Here is a 15,970-nt window from a genome sequence, read left to right as displayed (position 1 = left end):
TCATTCCCAGCTTTCTTAGGCGCCTTCCCTATTAAATCCAGCCCACCCAGGTGGCTTCCTCTCAGAGGGCAAACTCCACACTCCAGCACCTACTCAGTTGTACAATAGATCACTTGCAGACGTTTCTCCACCCAGGCTGGAACACCCCGCCTTCTCCACCCACAACAGGGCAGCTGGGCATCTGGACTCAGTAATGGCCTGGGCCTGCAGAGACCCTCCCCACATCCGCACTGGGGGTCAGAGCCTGCCACTAACCTGTGTGTCACCAGCGAGCGGATCAGCACGAGGAAGGTGAGCGAGCAAGACAGGACCAAGGCTGAGATGTAGCAAACTGGAGGGCAGAGAGAGAGCAAAGTGGGAGCCCAGACCTGGAGGGTCTCCTGAGAGCCTCCCAATTGCTGTCAGGGTGTGTGTGCCTGGATGGGAGTCACCCCTGCCCCAAACCCCACTCCGAGCAGAAGCCTCTTGCTACATTTCCTGTTCTCAGACCTGGTGTAAGTTGATGACTATAGCCAGCCTACACTGCCAGGTGACACGGTAGTCAAGATGTGGAGAGGCCACCTCTGAGGCCTTCACTCAGGTTTTGCTGTATCCATTGCTGTGTGACTCCTAGCAAGAGACTCCAACCAACCTGGCATTGCCCTCCAGCTCCATGGCACCCCAGCTGTGTGGCCTTCAGGGGTTCATTTCATCTCTAAGCCTCGGCTTGCTCATGCCAGGCATACTGCTGTGCTGCCCATCTTCCAGCATGACATGGGCCATAAAACCCCATCTATACTCATGTCAATGGCCTTTGTTCATGGCACAGACAATGTGAGTACATTTCGGTGTGGCCCGATCCATCAGACTGAGGGGAGATGACCACTGCTACCTATCTCCTCTAGGTGTGGCCTCCCCTCCCTGGTTCCCTGCCCACACCAGCCATGCGCACAGATCATGAGTTTTCTGTCTCACCAGCAGCTGGGGAAGACAGCATGATGTGTTGTGAACAAGTCTAGTATTTAAGTAGCAGAGATGAGGCTGTACCCTTTCCACTCTACATCCACATCCAGCCTTGCCCTGTACCCTCATAGCAGCCCCGAGGAGAGGCCTAGGAAGACAAGACCAAGGAAGAAGCTGAGACTCAGAGAGTGCTTGACCTGCCAGCTGCACACTAGAAAGTAACAAAGCCAGATGTGCAACCATTTCTAGGCAGGCCCAGAATGAGCCCAGGGTGCCTGTACCCTGATCTCATCAGTGAGCTCAGGGAAGTGTTCCTGGTTTCTGTGTCCCCACCAGAGACTTGGGGGGTGGGGGCAGGGGAGCAAGCCCATGTGAAAAAGGCAAGTGCTAGTTTCATATAAACATAGGTGCTGGAGAAGTGGGCTCAGCACTGGCAGCACATTAGGATCACCTGGAGCTGTTAAACCCCAGTGGCCCAGGATGCACCCCTGACCAATTATTCAGAATTTCTGGGCATGGAACCCAGACCTTTGCTTCTGTGAAAGCAACCCTGGCGATTCTGACATGCAGCCAGCACTGAGAACCACTATACTGGGGTCTTTCCGAAGACAGAGACTTAATGGTTTATTTCAATCAGCAACTGATTGAAATCAATCAACCAACTGAGACTGCCACAGTGGTTTTCAAATGTAGGCTGGGCTCATAGGCTCACATCAGAATCACCTGGAGGGCTTGTTCAATCAAGCTGGGCCCCATCCTCAAGGTTTCTGAAGCTGGGCATGGGGCTTAAGACTTGAGATTTTTAAAGCTACCAGGTGATTCTTAGGTGAACAACTGCTCCAGAAACCCAGGCCTCCCTGCCTCCCGGGCTAACTCCTCCAGTGTCAGGAGGGGCACCTTTCTGAAAAGTAAGGCTGGGAGGAAGCTCTGGGTATGCACAGCTCTGCCCTGCTCCATCTACCCTTTGGGAGCCAGCTCAGAGCCAACAAAGGTCCATTCAGACCGTTTCTACCAGGAGATGAGGAGCCTGCTCAGGTTAATGAGGAGTGAAGGGTTAGCAAGCCCCTAGGCCCCAGGCCTGCCTTTGATCTCCATCTGTCTACCTCTTGCTCCTCTTTCCCTTCAGTTGGTTCCAAACTTGGGTCTCTCCCAATCCTGGTGCCCATAACATCTTCCTTCACTTTGCCTCCTCAGGGACCCTACACCTGCCCCTTTCTGGGACCTGCTTGGTGACTCTATCTGTCTTTCCCCCACCAGATCCAGGGCCTCATGGACAAGGCTGCTCTTGTCACTTTTGCACTTATTTTGCAGGTAGGGATTGAGATCCAGAAAAGTGAAGTGCCTTGCCCAAGGTCACACAGCTAGTAAGTGATGGAACAAGAATTCTAATCCAATCTGCCTGACTTGGAGTGTGAGCTTTCTGTGAATGATGCCAGGCTTACTATCCAAGTGCTAGAGGTAGCAGGGGAGACATCCTTAAAACTGACTCTTGGAGCTCAGAAGGCATTAGTTCCTTAGGCTAAGAACAGACCAAAGGGCCCCAAACCCAGGTCTGACCTCATTTCCACCCTGGCTTGCTGATTGCTTTGGACATATCTCTAATGCCCCCAGGGCCTCAGTTTTCCTCATCTGCAATCTAGGAGAGTAAACACTGCTTCGTTTGGCCCTGCATCCAAGAAGATCCAAAGAGGAAAGCTCTGGGCTTGGAAACTGTAGCATGTGATTATAAAAACCATGTGTGCTGAGTAGAAGCAGAATCCATCGTCCTGGGCATGTCACTTCCTGCCTAACTCTTGATTTCCTGCTCTGAGAGATGGCATCAAAGATGCTAACCTAACAGGGCTACTGTGAGTGAGGTCTGAGCTTGGATGTGGGCCGATGTGGCCCAGATTGCAGCCAACTTGGAAAATCTCCTTGGAGATGTCATTTCAGCTCATCCAGAACTTGTCACCTGTCCAGCTTATGGGCCTCAGTTGCAGTTCCAAGGCAGCTCTGATGTGGGAGCAGAGGAGCTCAGGAAAGTGGTGTTAGTTATACCAGGGAAAAAGTAGGCACTGTACACACCTCTGCTCCCAGCAGCCTGGTCTGAGGATGAGGATACTAATGGTCAGAAAGAGCTGCAGAGCAGTCACACCTCTACCTACAGTACTGGCAGCCTAAGCTCCAACCATCACGGTACTCCTCAGGAGCCAGGGTGCCCATACTAGCCAAGGACTCCCACGTCAGCAGAGGGTACAGGCCCCATGACCTTTGACCACCAGCTTTGTCTTGAGGTGGTGGAGAGAGTCCCAGCAGAGGCTTCAGGAGACTATGTTCTTCTCTTGGTTCTACTTCTGCCTGACTGTACAGGCAGTCCTCAGGTGAGTCCTTCCCCGTGTGTCAAGTAGGGACACTTCTCAATCTCCTCCACAGGGCTGTTGGGAGGGCCTGGGAGGTGGGGGATGTGGATAAAAGGGCTAAGGGCTAAAGGAGGCATCTAGCCCCAGAAAGGGAGGCTGGTATGGTTCCCCAACCCAGGGGCTCATTGTCAAGGGAGGGAGGAAGAAAGGAGGTGGCCAGGGAGGACAGAGATTGAGGACGAGAAAGCCTCTACCCTGCCCAACTCCACCCACATGCCATGAAGATGAGCTCAAAATCCTGGCCCTCAGTCCCACATCTCTGCCTCCTCTCCTCCTTCCCCATGCTCAACAAAGGCCCGGGGGCTGTCCTCTCAGCTCAGACACATCATGGCCTTCCCTATCTCCAGCCTGCGGAGCTGGGCAGAGACACGGGTGGTGGGGGTGAGAGACACCACATACGCTGACAAAGGACTACTGAAATGACCCCAACCACCCCAATTCATAGATGAGGCAATCAAGACTCAGAGAGGGGAAAGAACATGCCCAACAGCACCCAGCACAGGTAGCCCACCCAGCTCACATTCCCTCTGTGGGCCCTCAAGGACCCCCAGGGGCCTCACCTTCCAGAGCCCACAGGTAATACTTCACCAGCTCTACCACCTCCTGCCTGTTCTCCGAGAGCACGATCCCAAAGCCAGCCAGCAGGTAGGAGACATCTGTGGTGATCCCCGCCCTTACCTTCTGGATGGTGGGTATCACGCTCACCAACAACAGCAGGCCAACCTGGAAGAGCCCCAGAATGAAGGCGCCAGGGCCCAGCTGTACTGAACCAGGCACTCCCATCCCAGGAAAAGTGTTTTCTGAGTCACAGGGAGGGAGACTTTAGGGGAGAAACTCTGGCAGTGCACTGGCTGCATCTCTGTGCCCAGCACCCATTAGTGTTCTAATCTGCCCCATAAACAGCCTCTGATCCTCGTGCCTCTGATTAGCAGGTTACAAACAGATCCAATTTTAGCATAATAGGCCGCAGGTATAATTTCAAGTAGCACAACTGTATATCTATACCTGTTTATCAATCATTTCTAAACTTCAGAGTATATATTTTCCAATTTTTCCAAGATAGAGAAAGCAAAGTGTCACTGGCATTGAAGCTGGACAGACCTGGATTCAGATATTTGCTGCCCTGAGATATCAGCTATGGGAGTTTGGCCAAGTCAAATCCACCTCTTTGAGGCTCAACTTCCCTATTCCATAAAATGGAGAAAATCATACCTATATCCCAGGATTTGGGTTTGTTTGTTTGGGGTAGTAGTAATGGTGGTAGGGGTGGTAGGGATTTATCAAACACATATTGTTTCACTAAATCTTCCCAGCTACCCAAAGAGGAAGATAATTCCATTTCCTTCATTTTCAGCTTAGCTAATGGCTTCAAGGATGTTGAGTAATTCGCCCAAGGTCACAGGAGGTAAGTAATGGAGCTAGGATTTAAACTCATGTTGATGTGACTCTGAAACTCATGCTCTGACTCTTTGTGAGCCCAACAAGAGTTAATACCCACTCCCTTCTTGGTAGGCCAGTGTTTCCAAGACACCAAAAGCAGAAGGACAGCATTGTGGATGGGACTTTTGGAAAGCTGAGCTGGGCCCAAGCTGTCCAGGCTTTGGGGTCACGGTCAAGGGTCCAGAGGCAAATGGTACTGCAAAGGCAGGGCATACCTGGTAGATAGCCGTCCCTGTCAGGGTGGCTGAAAGCACCAGCTTCAGGGGGAGTCGGAATCCTGCAGTTCCCAAAAGGAGGGGTATGATGAGCCATGAGGATGCTGCCCCATGAACAGCATCCTCATGCCTCTGATCAGCACGTTACAAACAGATCCCATTTTAGCGTAACAGGCCACAGGTATGATTTCAGGTAGCACAATTGTATATCTACACTTGGGGTGGTGACCCAAGCTCAGAAGCCCTATCTCTCCCCAGAGGCCCAGGAAAAGGGCCAGAGCTCCTATGACCCTGGACAACCAAGGCCAGGCCGGGCCAGGGGACTTCCCCTTGTCATAAGCTGGAGACCATTCCTCTTGATGATAGGGTGCGGGGGGCAGGGCGGGCAATAGCTGGCCTTCCACTGCAGCTGTTCTGTGAATGGGAAGGAGGAGGTCACTTGCCACTCTTGACCTCAGCTCCCCACCTCATACCTTGCTGTGGAGTGTAGATGTAGTGTCTGAAGCAGATCCAGCCCCGGAGCAGAAAGCCATGCTTGGAGGTGTGGGAGCTGCAGAAAGACCCAGGTTGGGGAGGTGGCTTAGGAGAAGCCCCTGCCCAGAGCCCCATAATTTGGTTCATTCCTCATCTCTGCCCCATCAGGCTGTACAGTGCTAGCCAGCACCCTGCCCCCCAAAACAAGCCTGCCTAACCAGCCCTGTCCACTGGCCCAGAGAGTGTGCCTAGAACCTCACCTGCTTCCCAGCTTCTTCCGGCAAAGAAGAGTCCTCAGATATTCCTCAGGATAGCTGTTCTGCAGCCCCTGTGTGGACACAGATGAAACCCGCCTTGAGCCATCCCTGGGGCCTTGGTCCAGGATACCACAGTGGGCACCTAGTAGGTGCTTCATAAAAACCTTTTGGTTGTAATGAAGTACAAAGCAAGGCCAACCTGGAGAACAAAGCCCGTGCCCCCAGCCCTGCCCTTTCTTCTTCTACAAATACAAGACGAATTAGTCTCCTATCCAAGAACATGCAATGCTGGCAAGCTCTTCCTAAGGGCACCTCCAACGTCTCCTGCTTTATTTAGTCATATCTCGTCACTACTTCCCTCCTGGCCCCCTGGCCTCTGCTATCTGAGACTAGTGCGAAGGGAGCCTATGTCTCATGCGCACATCCCTGACCAGGACACAGAACGGGGCCATTCCGGGTCAAATCCACCAGGCTTCTCCTCCTACTCAAGGAGATCACAAGGGTGACTGGATTTGTCTAAGCCACATTCCAGGCCTTAAGCTGACAGCCAAATGGCAGAGGCCCATGGAAAGAAGGGGTGAGGTTCTGTCCCCATTATTAGGAGAATATAGGCCATTGTCACCTATTGCCATAGGATCCAGGGCAGGTGTGGGTCAGCTCAAAGCTTGACTGTGTCTTTTGAGGCTTAAACCTCTTTGACTAAGGGCCAAAAAAGATTTTACTTTCCCCAAGACTTCTCAAGAGGAAAAGTATGCAATGGGGAGAGAGGTGAGGCAGAGAAGATGCCTGGAAGAGGAAGGAAAGGGATTCCTGAAACAGAGAAGTGCTTGGTGCATTGTGCATCCTGGGGAGCTGCTCCGCTCTTATGAGCCAGCTGTAAAAATGAGGGAACAACAGGCTTCCCCAGAGGATCAGGAGGCAGTGGCGACAAATACTCAGAACCCTACTGCTACTACATGAAAGCCAAACCCAGAGTCAGGTGGGCCCGTGGGGACCCAGGGTGGTCCCTGGAGAATCTGAGCCCATTTGGCCTATTCTCCCTTCACCCTTCATCCCCGCTTGGGGATCTCACTCCTTCTTGGACTTCACTCCCAGCCCCTCTCCCGAACACCAGGCCCATGGTCCAGCTCCCTAAATGCTACATACTCACAACTGTACATCACCCCTGCATACCTGCTCTCATCCAGCATTCCACATGTCAGCAACTGGCACCACCATCTACCTGCTGTCTGTCCTAGATGCCACCCTTCAAGCCTTTTCTTCACTTGCTGCAGCTTAAGAGTAACTAGCCCTTTGCATCTGTATCTTCACCCTTTCTCAAGGGCCTCTGTGAAGCAGATTTCCTCTTCCTCCTCTCTCGCCAGGAAGAATACTTGACCCTTCCACCACCCACACTCCAATGGCACTTGGATGAGCCCCTGTTGCACTTTTCACATTGCTGTAAATATATGTTGCTGCATCCATCTCCCCCAGCACAATGGGAGCTCCTGGAGGTCAGACACAGTCAGTCAGCTCTGAGTCCACAGTACCTAGCCCAGGTCCTGGCACTTGGCAAGTGCTCAGAAGGCTTCTTAATAAGATTGCCATATCTTATAAGACCTCTCTCTCGACCTCATGTACCCATCCATCTATCCAAACTTCAGAAATATTTGCTGAGTGTCTATTATGTGCAAACACCAGCCAGATGCTATATATCAGGCATGAACAAAACAGATGCAACCCATCCCTGCTCCTTTACTCATGCTCTTTTCTGTGCCTGTAGTGCCTTTTCCTTATTCTTGCCCCATTCCAGATCCTCTCTGTCCTTCAGGCCCCTGCTCAAGTTTACCTCCTCCAGGAAGCCCTCCCCTTTATCTGACATCATCCATCCAAGAGTTGATTCATAACACAATTTTGCCCTGAGTGCTTCCTGGATCATGTCAGCATCTGCAGAGCTCCTATCAGGCACAAGCCTCCTGGCTTATCTCATGTCTCCAGCTGAATCCCCAGTGGTTCAGAACCAGAGCCCCCTTCTTTGTTGAGTCCCTTCTGAGCACACAGCTCAGTGTTTAGAGTATCCTGAGTGTCAGCCAAGGGCCTGCCCTATCCTTTGTCTGGGGAGGGAGGACTAACCAGTCACTTGGAGATTCAGAAACCTTTTCTGAGCACCTGCTATGTGCTGGGCCCTCCAACAAGCATGACCAATGTATAGGGGACTAACAGACAAGGGGAGCCCAGCCCGGCCCCTTTACCTCAGAGCGCATTCCTGTCCTATGACCGAAGCTTCTCAACAGCTGCACTGGGTACCAAAGGCTCAGGAATCCGAGGCCCAAAAGGAGAGGCAGGGAGGCCAGCAGGGAGTAGTACTTATAGATCTGGATAGACAGACAAACATCAGACATACTAACCTTCTACCTTCCTTCCCCAAACAAAGCCTAGTATCCATTTCCCTTCCCACCCCGACCTCAACCTGGGCCATTAAGGACAACCATTCTCACTTCTCTTTCTTGGAACCAGCAGAGGTGCCTGTCCCTCAGCCCCCGCCAGCCCCTGGATTCCCATGGTCCTTAGAGGAACCGAAGGGAGGAGATTATATAACCACCTCCTCCCCACTCAGAGGGCTGCAATGGGCCTGAAACAGGGATACCCACTTTCTGTTCCTATGTTCCTGGCACTTTGAACATAGGACCCTGAAAATTAGACAAAGGCCTAATTTCGTCTGTGTACAATTTGCAACCTGGGCATCGGAGAAGTACCTGCCCTATCTCCTGGCATTGAGGTCTTCATCCCTGAAGTCTTGGGGTTGGAACCCTTATACATTCATTTATTTATTTGTTATGCAATACATTTTAATTGAGAGCTTGGTATGTGCTAGGTTCTGGGTAGTAAAAAAGACCAATCAACTCCCAGCTCTCAGAGAAGCCTGTTTATCTTTACCTCTAACCCGAGGGATTGGTAATACCATCTCCATTAACAGGTAAACTGAATCTCAGGAAGGTGATATGGTTTCCTCAAAGCACTTAGCATCAACTGGTATCATTTTGCACATTTGTTTGTTTGGTTGTTTATTGTGTCTCCCCTTCTGGAATGGCAGCTCTGGGATGCCAGGGACCTCATCTGCCTTGTTCACAGCTGTCTTCCAGTGCATGAGAATGTCCCTGGTACAGACTGTGTGCTTCAAATATCTTTGTTAAATTAATGGATAGATGGATGGATGAGTGAATGAATGAATGAAGCTAGACTCAAACTTGGGTTGTCTGGCTCTGAGGCCTACACCCCAGCTTCATATCCCCAACCAGCAGCCAGTGAACCAGGTGAGGTTCTCAAATTCTCATTTTAGCCCTCTGAGACCATTTCCTGACTCAGTGCTTGCCATCCTCTATCTGTCTTCAGTTCCACTCCAGCCTGGCCAAGGGAAGGCTAGGGAATCAACAATGGGGAGATTTCAAGCTTCCTCTTCCTTTTCCTCTGCCTCTGCCCCTGCCCCATCCCTGTCCCCTCCAGACTGGAAGCCCCTGAGAGCTGGCTCAGCTGCCTTGTTTCATAGAGGGGCCTCGTGGAAAAGGAGTGGAATCCCATGTACAGTGGAAGGCAGCAGAAAAGCCCAGCATACGAACAGGCCATGGTTACCTTGGGTACCTGGGGACACTCTGCCCTCTGCCAGACCTGGACCCCAAAGTGAGCCCAGGACAGTACGCTGCCAAGTAGGTGTGAGGCTCCATGCCTGACTGTGGCACAGGCGGCCAGGGGATAGTAGAGGGCAGGGTAATAGAGAAGCGCCAGCATCTTCCAGGGCCCTGAAAGGCAAGATGGGCAGAGAGAAAATGATGGAGGGGCAAGGCCCACTCAGGCCCCTTTCCTGTCTCTGTCTTCCAAGCCCCTTGGCTGGTTCAGTGAGCGAGGGCCCTGTGTTCAAATCCATGCTCTGACTAATATCAGCTCTGTGATCTTGGGCTAGTTACTTCTTGGAGTCTCAATTTCCCCCTCTGTGAAATGGAAATAATAGCACTAAATTATCAAAGACAGAACGAGAAGGTACATGTACAGTCCTTACCATAGGACCTAAGTTAGTACTCAATATATCAAGCTACTACTTTATCTCCTTCTCTGACCCTCAGCATCTTCCACTGTAAAGTAGGGCTAATATCTATAATTTGTAGAGTCACTGTGGGGATTGGATGATCTAAGGAGGTCATGTCACAGGACAGTGGCTCCTCTTGAAGGCAGCTATCCTTGTTACTATCACCTCTGTGAGCCCAACTCAATTCTCCAGGACTCCTCCCTGTCCCCCTCTCACCCTCCTTCATTCCCATGGGGGGAGGGCTGTCTAGGGGACTCAGCCTGTGCCCATGAATGTTCCCTTCCTCCTGGGGGTGGAGTTTGCACAAGAACAGAGGAAGCAGAAAGGGCAGTATTGACCCAAGGACTGGGAAGAACAAAGGGAAGGGATCAGATCTTGAGGCATAAAAGGGAGAGTAAGCCCATGACTGGGATAGGGAGTTCCTTAGCTCCCTACAGAAGAGCTCTGCCCCAATGCTCCAGATTTCCACCCCAACCCCATCCCATCAATCCAGGCCCAGGCCTCAGCTGCACTGGGTACCTCCGCTGGGTGGTGAGGCCAGGGTCAGGAAGGGCAGTGGGGCCTCAGCAGGGAGCAGCAGACACAGGGAGCTGAAGAGAACCATGAAGATAGCAGCAGGCACGGTCCGAGGGCCATCACCAGCTGAGAAATCCACAGGGCTGGTACAGTGAGAGGAAGAGGGACAGGACAGAAGGGAGCTGCTCAGGCCCCGCACGGCCATGACGTCATGTCATATTCCATAAACCAGGGAAGATGAGTCAGTTCCACTTCCCAAACAAGGAAATGAGGCCCTTCGTCCATTCATTTCACAGATATTTATGGATTGCCTTCTATGTGCCAAGCTCTGGGCCCTGTGGCAGAGTGACTTGGGAACATACCCCCCCTAATACACACACACACACACACACACACACACACACACACACACACGAACAAGCCTGAGCACAGCTCCCTCCACCCACCCTGGATGCTCCAGGAAACAGCAGCCTCCACACTAATTGGTCTGTCTGGGCTGGCAGAACTTCAGAGAGCTCAGAGAGTCACAACATCCTTGCACAAGGGCCGCCACCCTGGCCTGGGCGTGTCCTTAGGGCAGAGGGCAAACAGCGGACACAGCTGTTCCAGGCATCATCCCTCTGGGCTTAGGGCAAACCAGTCAGATGCTCTACTTCTGTGATCCAGCTTGCCCTTGTGTCCCGACAGCTCCATCTTGCTTCGCTCTCCCCCAAGCCCTTCCTCATGCAGGGTAGAAACCTCAGGCTGGTTTCCCAAAAGCCAGCATATAGAACCCACCTTGGTGTGCAGCCCAAGCCCGGGGTGCAAGGCCATCTAAGTTGGGATCCCACCCACCACCGCCCCAACCCTTCAGTCTTTCCCACACAAGCCTGCCCAGTCTCATCTCCTCTGGGTCATTCCTGTCTCGGGCTCTGGGGTTGCAGGGCTGAGGAGATGGGGGAGAAAGTCCCTCAGGGGCAATGAAGGTCACAGTGGTGTCAGGTAGCCATGGCCTGTCCAGACTGTGGGCCGTCTTATGAGGTGTGTCCTGGAGCTGGACCCTATTGAGATTGTGGTTCTTTGGGGTTTGGAACAGGAGCAGGTAGACCTAAGCGGGTCCCTCTCCCTCTCTCTGGGGGTCCTGACTAAACCTGGAGATCTGATCTGAGTGGGGATGGGGAGAGCCCCAAAGCTGAGGGGGTATCACTGAGGCCAGAACTGGCTTCTAGGTACCTAACAAATCACCACCCCCAAGAATGGCCCTGTCAGCTGCACTCCCTGAGTTGGTTGCTATAGCACCAACCTGGGCAGCCCGGGCCTGCCGTGCCCACAGCGGGGCCAAAGCTGGCGGCGCTTCACCAGCATGGCCAGCAGCAGCAACACAAGGATCTGAAAAGAGAGCACAGCAGAGGGAAGGGTTGGGGTGTCCAGGTGTTCCTTGAGGAGCTGAGTCTGAGGGCTCGGCCTCAGTAACCAGGAAGCCACCTATTCCCCGGAGGACACTTATGTGGCATCTTAGGGACTGGCCAGGTGGTGACAAATGTCTGAACTGTTGGGTTGGCCTACATCCTGATTTGAGTACCCTCCTCCCACATTTTGGGCTCCCGGGGGCCCCCCGTACCAGCCCTACCAGGACACACAAGTCCCCCCGCCCGGGCTGGCAGCAGGTTGCAAGCCAGTCTGGACTCAGGTTCGACTCACCGACAGCACAGCCAAGCAGGCGTGGAGGAGGCTGGGTGGCACACTGGGATGGCAGGAGGGTACTGCCCTGCAGAGTGAGTGAAGGTCAGGCCTGGGTAAAGAACCCCTGGGTATACACCCAGGTCTAGGGTTCCAGGCTGTCTACACTGGAGCTCTACCTCCATCAACTCTCTGATCTCCCCTATGTACAAGTCTGCCCCGTTCTACCTTCTCAGGGTCATTCTGGGGCTCTCATGCCTCTATGGTATGTTAGCCCCCTGCCAAGCTCTGAGGTTCCAGGACTGAAGGAGACAGGGAACTCTTAGGGAAAGAGTTAGGAAAAACAGAGTGGGCCAACTTGGCCTGAACTTTTCTTCTTTCTCACCCAGATCCTTCTGAGCCTTCAAGACCCACTTCATCCCTCCTTCCTTCAAGGAGCCTCCCTGACTGCTCCAGGCCTCACAGACTTCTCCTCAGAACTGTGGCTGAGCATACTGCCTGGGTCAAACAATCAAGTGTTTGGCCCTACAATTTGCCTTCCACTCACTGGTGTCTGAGTTTGATCTGTGTCTGACTGGAATGATCTTCCTTGGTCTTCTAGGACTTACGTCTCTTCTTTTCCCATTTCCCTTTCATGTAAAGCTGAGCAGGTTGCACACTGTACAAGGACACCCAGACAAAGGGACAAGTATGGTCTGAAATCCAAGCCACACTCCTCATCAAGCCCTGCACCTACTGAGCTGCGTACATCTAAATGGGGGTCCCTCTTTCTAGTTACCACAAAGGCTTCCTATGGCCTGCTCTCACCATAGCTGAGCACAGAGGTAGGCCCATGGTACAGATAAAGAGATCAATGAGCACAATGAAGGCTTCAACTTTCCTGGCTAGGTCATGTGGCAGAGAAAGGGGTAGGAGTCCTGAGCTCAGAGCTGGACCTGGACGTGGAGGCGGGTGGGGCAAATAGGACTGGATCCCTGGAGGTGAGAGAGACTTCTGGGTTTGCCCAGGTGGAGCCTGGGAGTGCCAGAGGGAGGACACCAGTGCGAGCAAGTCCAGCGATGCCTTGCGGGGTGAAGCATCAGAGGAAGCCCTGTGCTACAGCTGGACCCTCCCTGCCTAGGAGGCTCATCCCCTCTCCTGGGCACCCTCCTTCTATGTGAAAAAGAAGACTCCTAAGGCCTCATCTGCAGGGTGAGCTTGGAGCACTAGGACTCTTCTGGGATAGCCCAGTTTCCTTGGAGCTTGCTTTCTCTCAGGAGTGAGAAGAGAAGAACCTGGTCACCTGGGCTTGTCCTTGGGGTAGAGAAACAGAAAAAGTCTGTTTTGTCCAACTTCTTGGCCAAGACAGAGCTAGCCTCTTCTCAAAGTGGAATTGTGCTCATGGGTAGAGTAGGTGTTATGTAGGGGGTCAGGTTCCCACTGTCTGAGCTCAGGCCTCACTCACCTTACTTCCAAATCTGAGGCCTCCTACTCCAGCATGTGGGGTGGGGTTTGGGCAAGGCAGGGCCCCTCTTAGACCCAAGAGCTCAAAATCACCTCTCTAGGCTCTCTCAGCATGCATCTCCTGCTCAACCCTGCTCAACCCCTAGGTCCTGCTCAACCCTGTCCCTCAGGCCAGTAGCTCAGCAAACTGTCCCTCGGGCAGCCTGACCATTTTTTCACTCACCGCAAACCAGGAGCACCACCACCCCAATGAATCCTCTCCAGAGCCCTGACTAGGGGAACCTCTGGCCCATTCTGTAGCATCTGGAGTCCCCATCTACCCCTTAGTTCAGTTCAGCCAAGGCTCACGGACCCTCATGTTTGAGGTCTGAGCAACAGATATTTGGCCGATGGCTCACGGACCTATGTTTTGTGCTGTGGGATAGGCAGGATGGCATGGACACAAAGAATACCACCTCAGACAGGGTGGGGAGCTTGATCCTCAGGTGGTAAAGGATGCAGGGGAGGGAGAGAACCTTGAAGCAAGGAATCAGAGGCAGTGTCATTTGCTTTAAGTTTTAAAGATGATGAGAGCATCTCTTTAGGCAAAGAAGGGGGAAAGGAGCTCCGCGAAGAGGGAAGAGCAAGGGGAGTGACAAGCAGGTTGTGTGACTGAGGCCAGAAATGACTTTCAGGTTGATTTTAACCCAGAGGGCATGCCTAGAGCAGGTTATAGCAGGCGTGGGAGGCACTGAGGGCATCTGAGCAGGGCAGTGTTTGGGATTTTAGGAGATATCTGTGGCTAAATTTGAGTAACAATAACAGTAGTAACCAGTACTTACTAAGCACTGACTAAGTGCTAGGCACTCTTGGTTCCATGTATTAACTCAGTTATTACTCGAGGTGTGTGCTATTAGTTTCCCCCTTGGCAAGAAGCCAAGGCTCAGAGAGACTAAGACTCTTGCCCAAATCACACAGCTAGTAAAGCAGTAGACCAGGATTCGAACTGAGGTTGTCTGGCTCCAGTGCCTGTGTCTGACTGGGAGGTGTGAAGTAAGGAGTATGTAAAAGAAGATATTAAGTTGAAACATATGAAATTGCCATTTCCGTAAATTAAAAATAGTTGAATATAAGCATTTTCAAATGGTTTGGCATAAATAGTCACCAGGGAGTGGAAAATGGCAGGCTGCATCTCAGAGGTATTTAGGAGGAAGAATGTACATGCCTTGATGTGGAGGAGCAGAGGGGAGGGGAGTTTCCGGAATGACTGTGGGGTTCTGGGCCTTATTCCAAGACAAGGGTTGAGCACCAGAGTCAAATGTAGCCCAAGGAGCTAAGGCTTGGTCTTGGACACTCAGGGACAGAGGCCAAACAGCAGTGTGCTGAGGACACCGAGACAAAGGGACAAACAACTGTTTCCAGAATTTGGCTCTAAACAGGAGCCTGCAAAGGGCCCCATCCAGAGGCTAGGGCAGAGCACATCTCTGTGGGTAAGAAGGAAGGGCTGACTGTCTGGGGTGGAGGTCTGGCGGCATGAAGTCCTGGGTGGCCTGGAACCCTGCTTCCTGACCTCCCCTACACACAGAAGAAGGGCCTGCAGATGACCCTGGCATGGGCCTCATATGGTAAGAGGAAAGGCCATGGGATGAGCGTCCAATTTCACCTTCCAAGCAGCCCTTTAAAGTGGGGGGAAGTAAGTGACATCATGGACAGCTGCCACAGGCATATTTGTATCCTCAGGCCCTGGCTAGGAAGCTCAGAATTGATGATGAGTGGATAGCACATGGGCACATGTTAAGCTGGGCACATAAGTAGCCAGAGAGGCTTCTGAGGGAGAAAAGGGCCAGCTCACCTTATGCCAAGCAAACCCATGCCCACAAAAGACCCCAGATGACATATCCCATCCCTGTCAGATTCAACCCCCAATCTTTTCAAACAGGTCCTGGCACCAAAGGGGCACAGGAGACTGAGTCCATCCCAGCCACTGTCAACAGAGCCCACCTTCCCCAAGTCCCAAGCATGCTGGGGCACACTAAGGCACAGAGGAGGACCACTGTCATGGCTCCTCAAAGCTTTGGTGCCCAATCTCCCTGGGGCATCTGACTCACACAGGGCGAGATGAGTTCGAGTTCACCTCCATGGGATTCACCTGGGCTCCCTGCTTCCTGCTCCCACCTTTGAGGGGGTGGTAGGGAGGAGGCAGGCTCTGCTTGGTTTGGCTAAGTAAGTAGGTTCAAACAAACCTCTTCATTCTTCCCTGCAGTGGAAGAAGCGAGCTGCAAATTCTATATGCCACCCACATTAGAGGCAGTACCCAGTCCCTGACACACACCCAACTTTATTCTAGGACCATATATAAATACCCCAGCTACAGAGCTGGCTGTAGGCGCCTGGCCCCAGTCAATGACCAGACCCTGAGGTCCCCAAGGACACAGTTTCTGATCAAGGCCTTAACTTAGGCCAGGGTCTGTGTCCTCCAAGGTCTCCTGAGCCCCTCCCCCTTCTGCTGCTCCTCCTTCCCCATACATATGTTGGGGGGGCGGGGGTCAGCCAGGGATGGGGAGAAGGGGCACACCCTTGATGACA

The 15,970-nt window shown here is 52.6% G+C and overlaps 1 protein-coding gene across 20 annotated transcripts in view; it reads right to left on the bottom strand.

Annotated features, from left to right (window-relative positions):
- Nucleotides 1–15,970, bottom strand: part of STRA6 (signaling receptor and transporter of retinol STRA6) — a 38,990-nt gene that overhangs the window by 5,163 nt on the left and 17,857 nt on the right. For 19 of the 20 annotated variants that reach the window (XM_039856644.1, XM_039856657.1, XM_039856656.1 and 16 more), the window contains 10 exons: nucleotides 11,984–12,050; nucleotides 11,586–11,671; nucleotides 10,307–10,446; nucleotides 9,337–9,503; nucleotides 7,959–8,081; nucleotides 5,731–5,798; nucleotides 5,470–5,546; nucleotides 4,997–5,058; nucleotides 3,902–4,064; nucleotides 256–331 (listed from right to left, as the gene is read on the bottom strand). In XM_039856644.1, coding sequence (XP_039712578.1) covers nucleotides 256–331; nucleotides 3,902–4,064; nucleotides 4,997–5,058; nucleotides 5,470–5,546; nucleotides 5,731–5,798; nucleotides 7,959–8,081; nucleotides 9,337–9,503; nucleotides 10,307–10,446; nucleotides 11,586–11,671; nucleotides 11,984–12,050 — 1,029 coding nt within the window. Of the gene's footprint in view, nucleotides 1–255; nucleotides 332–3,901; nucleotides 4,065–4,996; nucleotides 5,059–5,469; nucleotides 5,547–5,730; nucleotides 5,799–7,958; nucleotides 8,082–9,336; nucleotides 9,504–10,306; nucleotides 10,447–11,585; nucleotides 11,672–11,983; nucleotides 12,051–15,492; nucleotides 15,642–15,970 lie in introns of all 20 variants that reach the window. The other variant, XM_039856666.1, reaches the window with a different exon arrangement.

Source organism: Pteropus medius, unplaced genomic scaffold (assembly GCF_902729225.1).
Source record: "Pteropus medius unplaced genomic scaffold, Ma_sr-lr_union100, whole genome shotgun sequence".
In the NCBI taxonomy this organism is placed as follows: Eukaryota; Metazoa; Chordata; class Mammalia; order Chiroptera; family Pteropodidae; genus Pteropus; species Pteropus medius.
The sequence above is the reverse complement of the archived record's forward strand: the minus strand, read 5'-3'. Positions and strand labels throughout refer to the sequence as shown.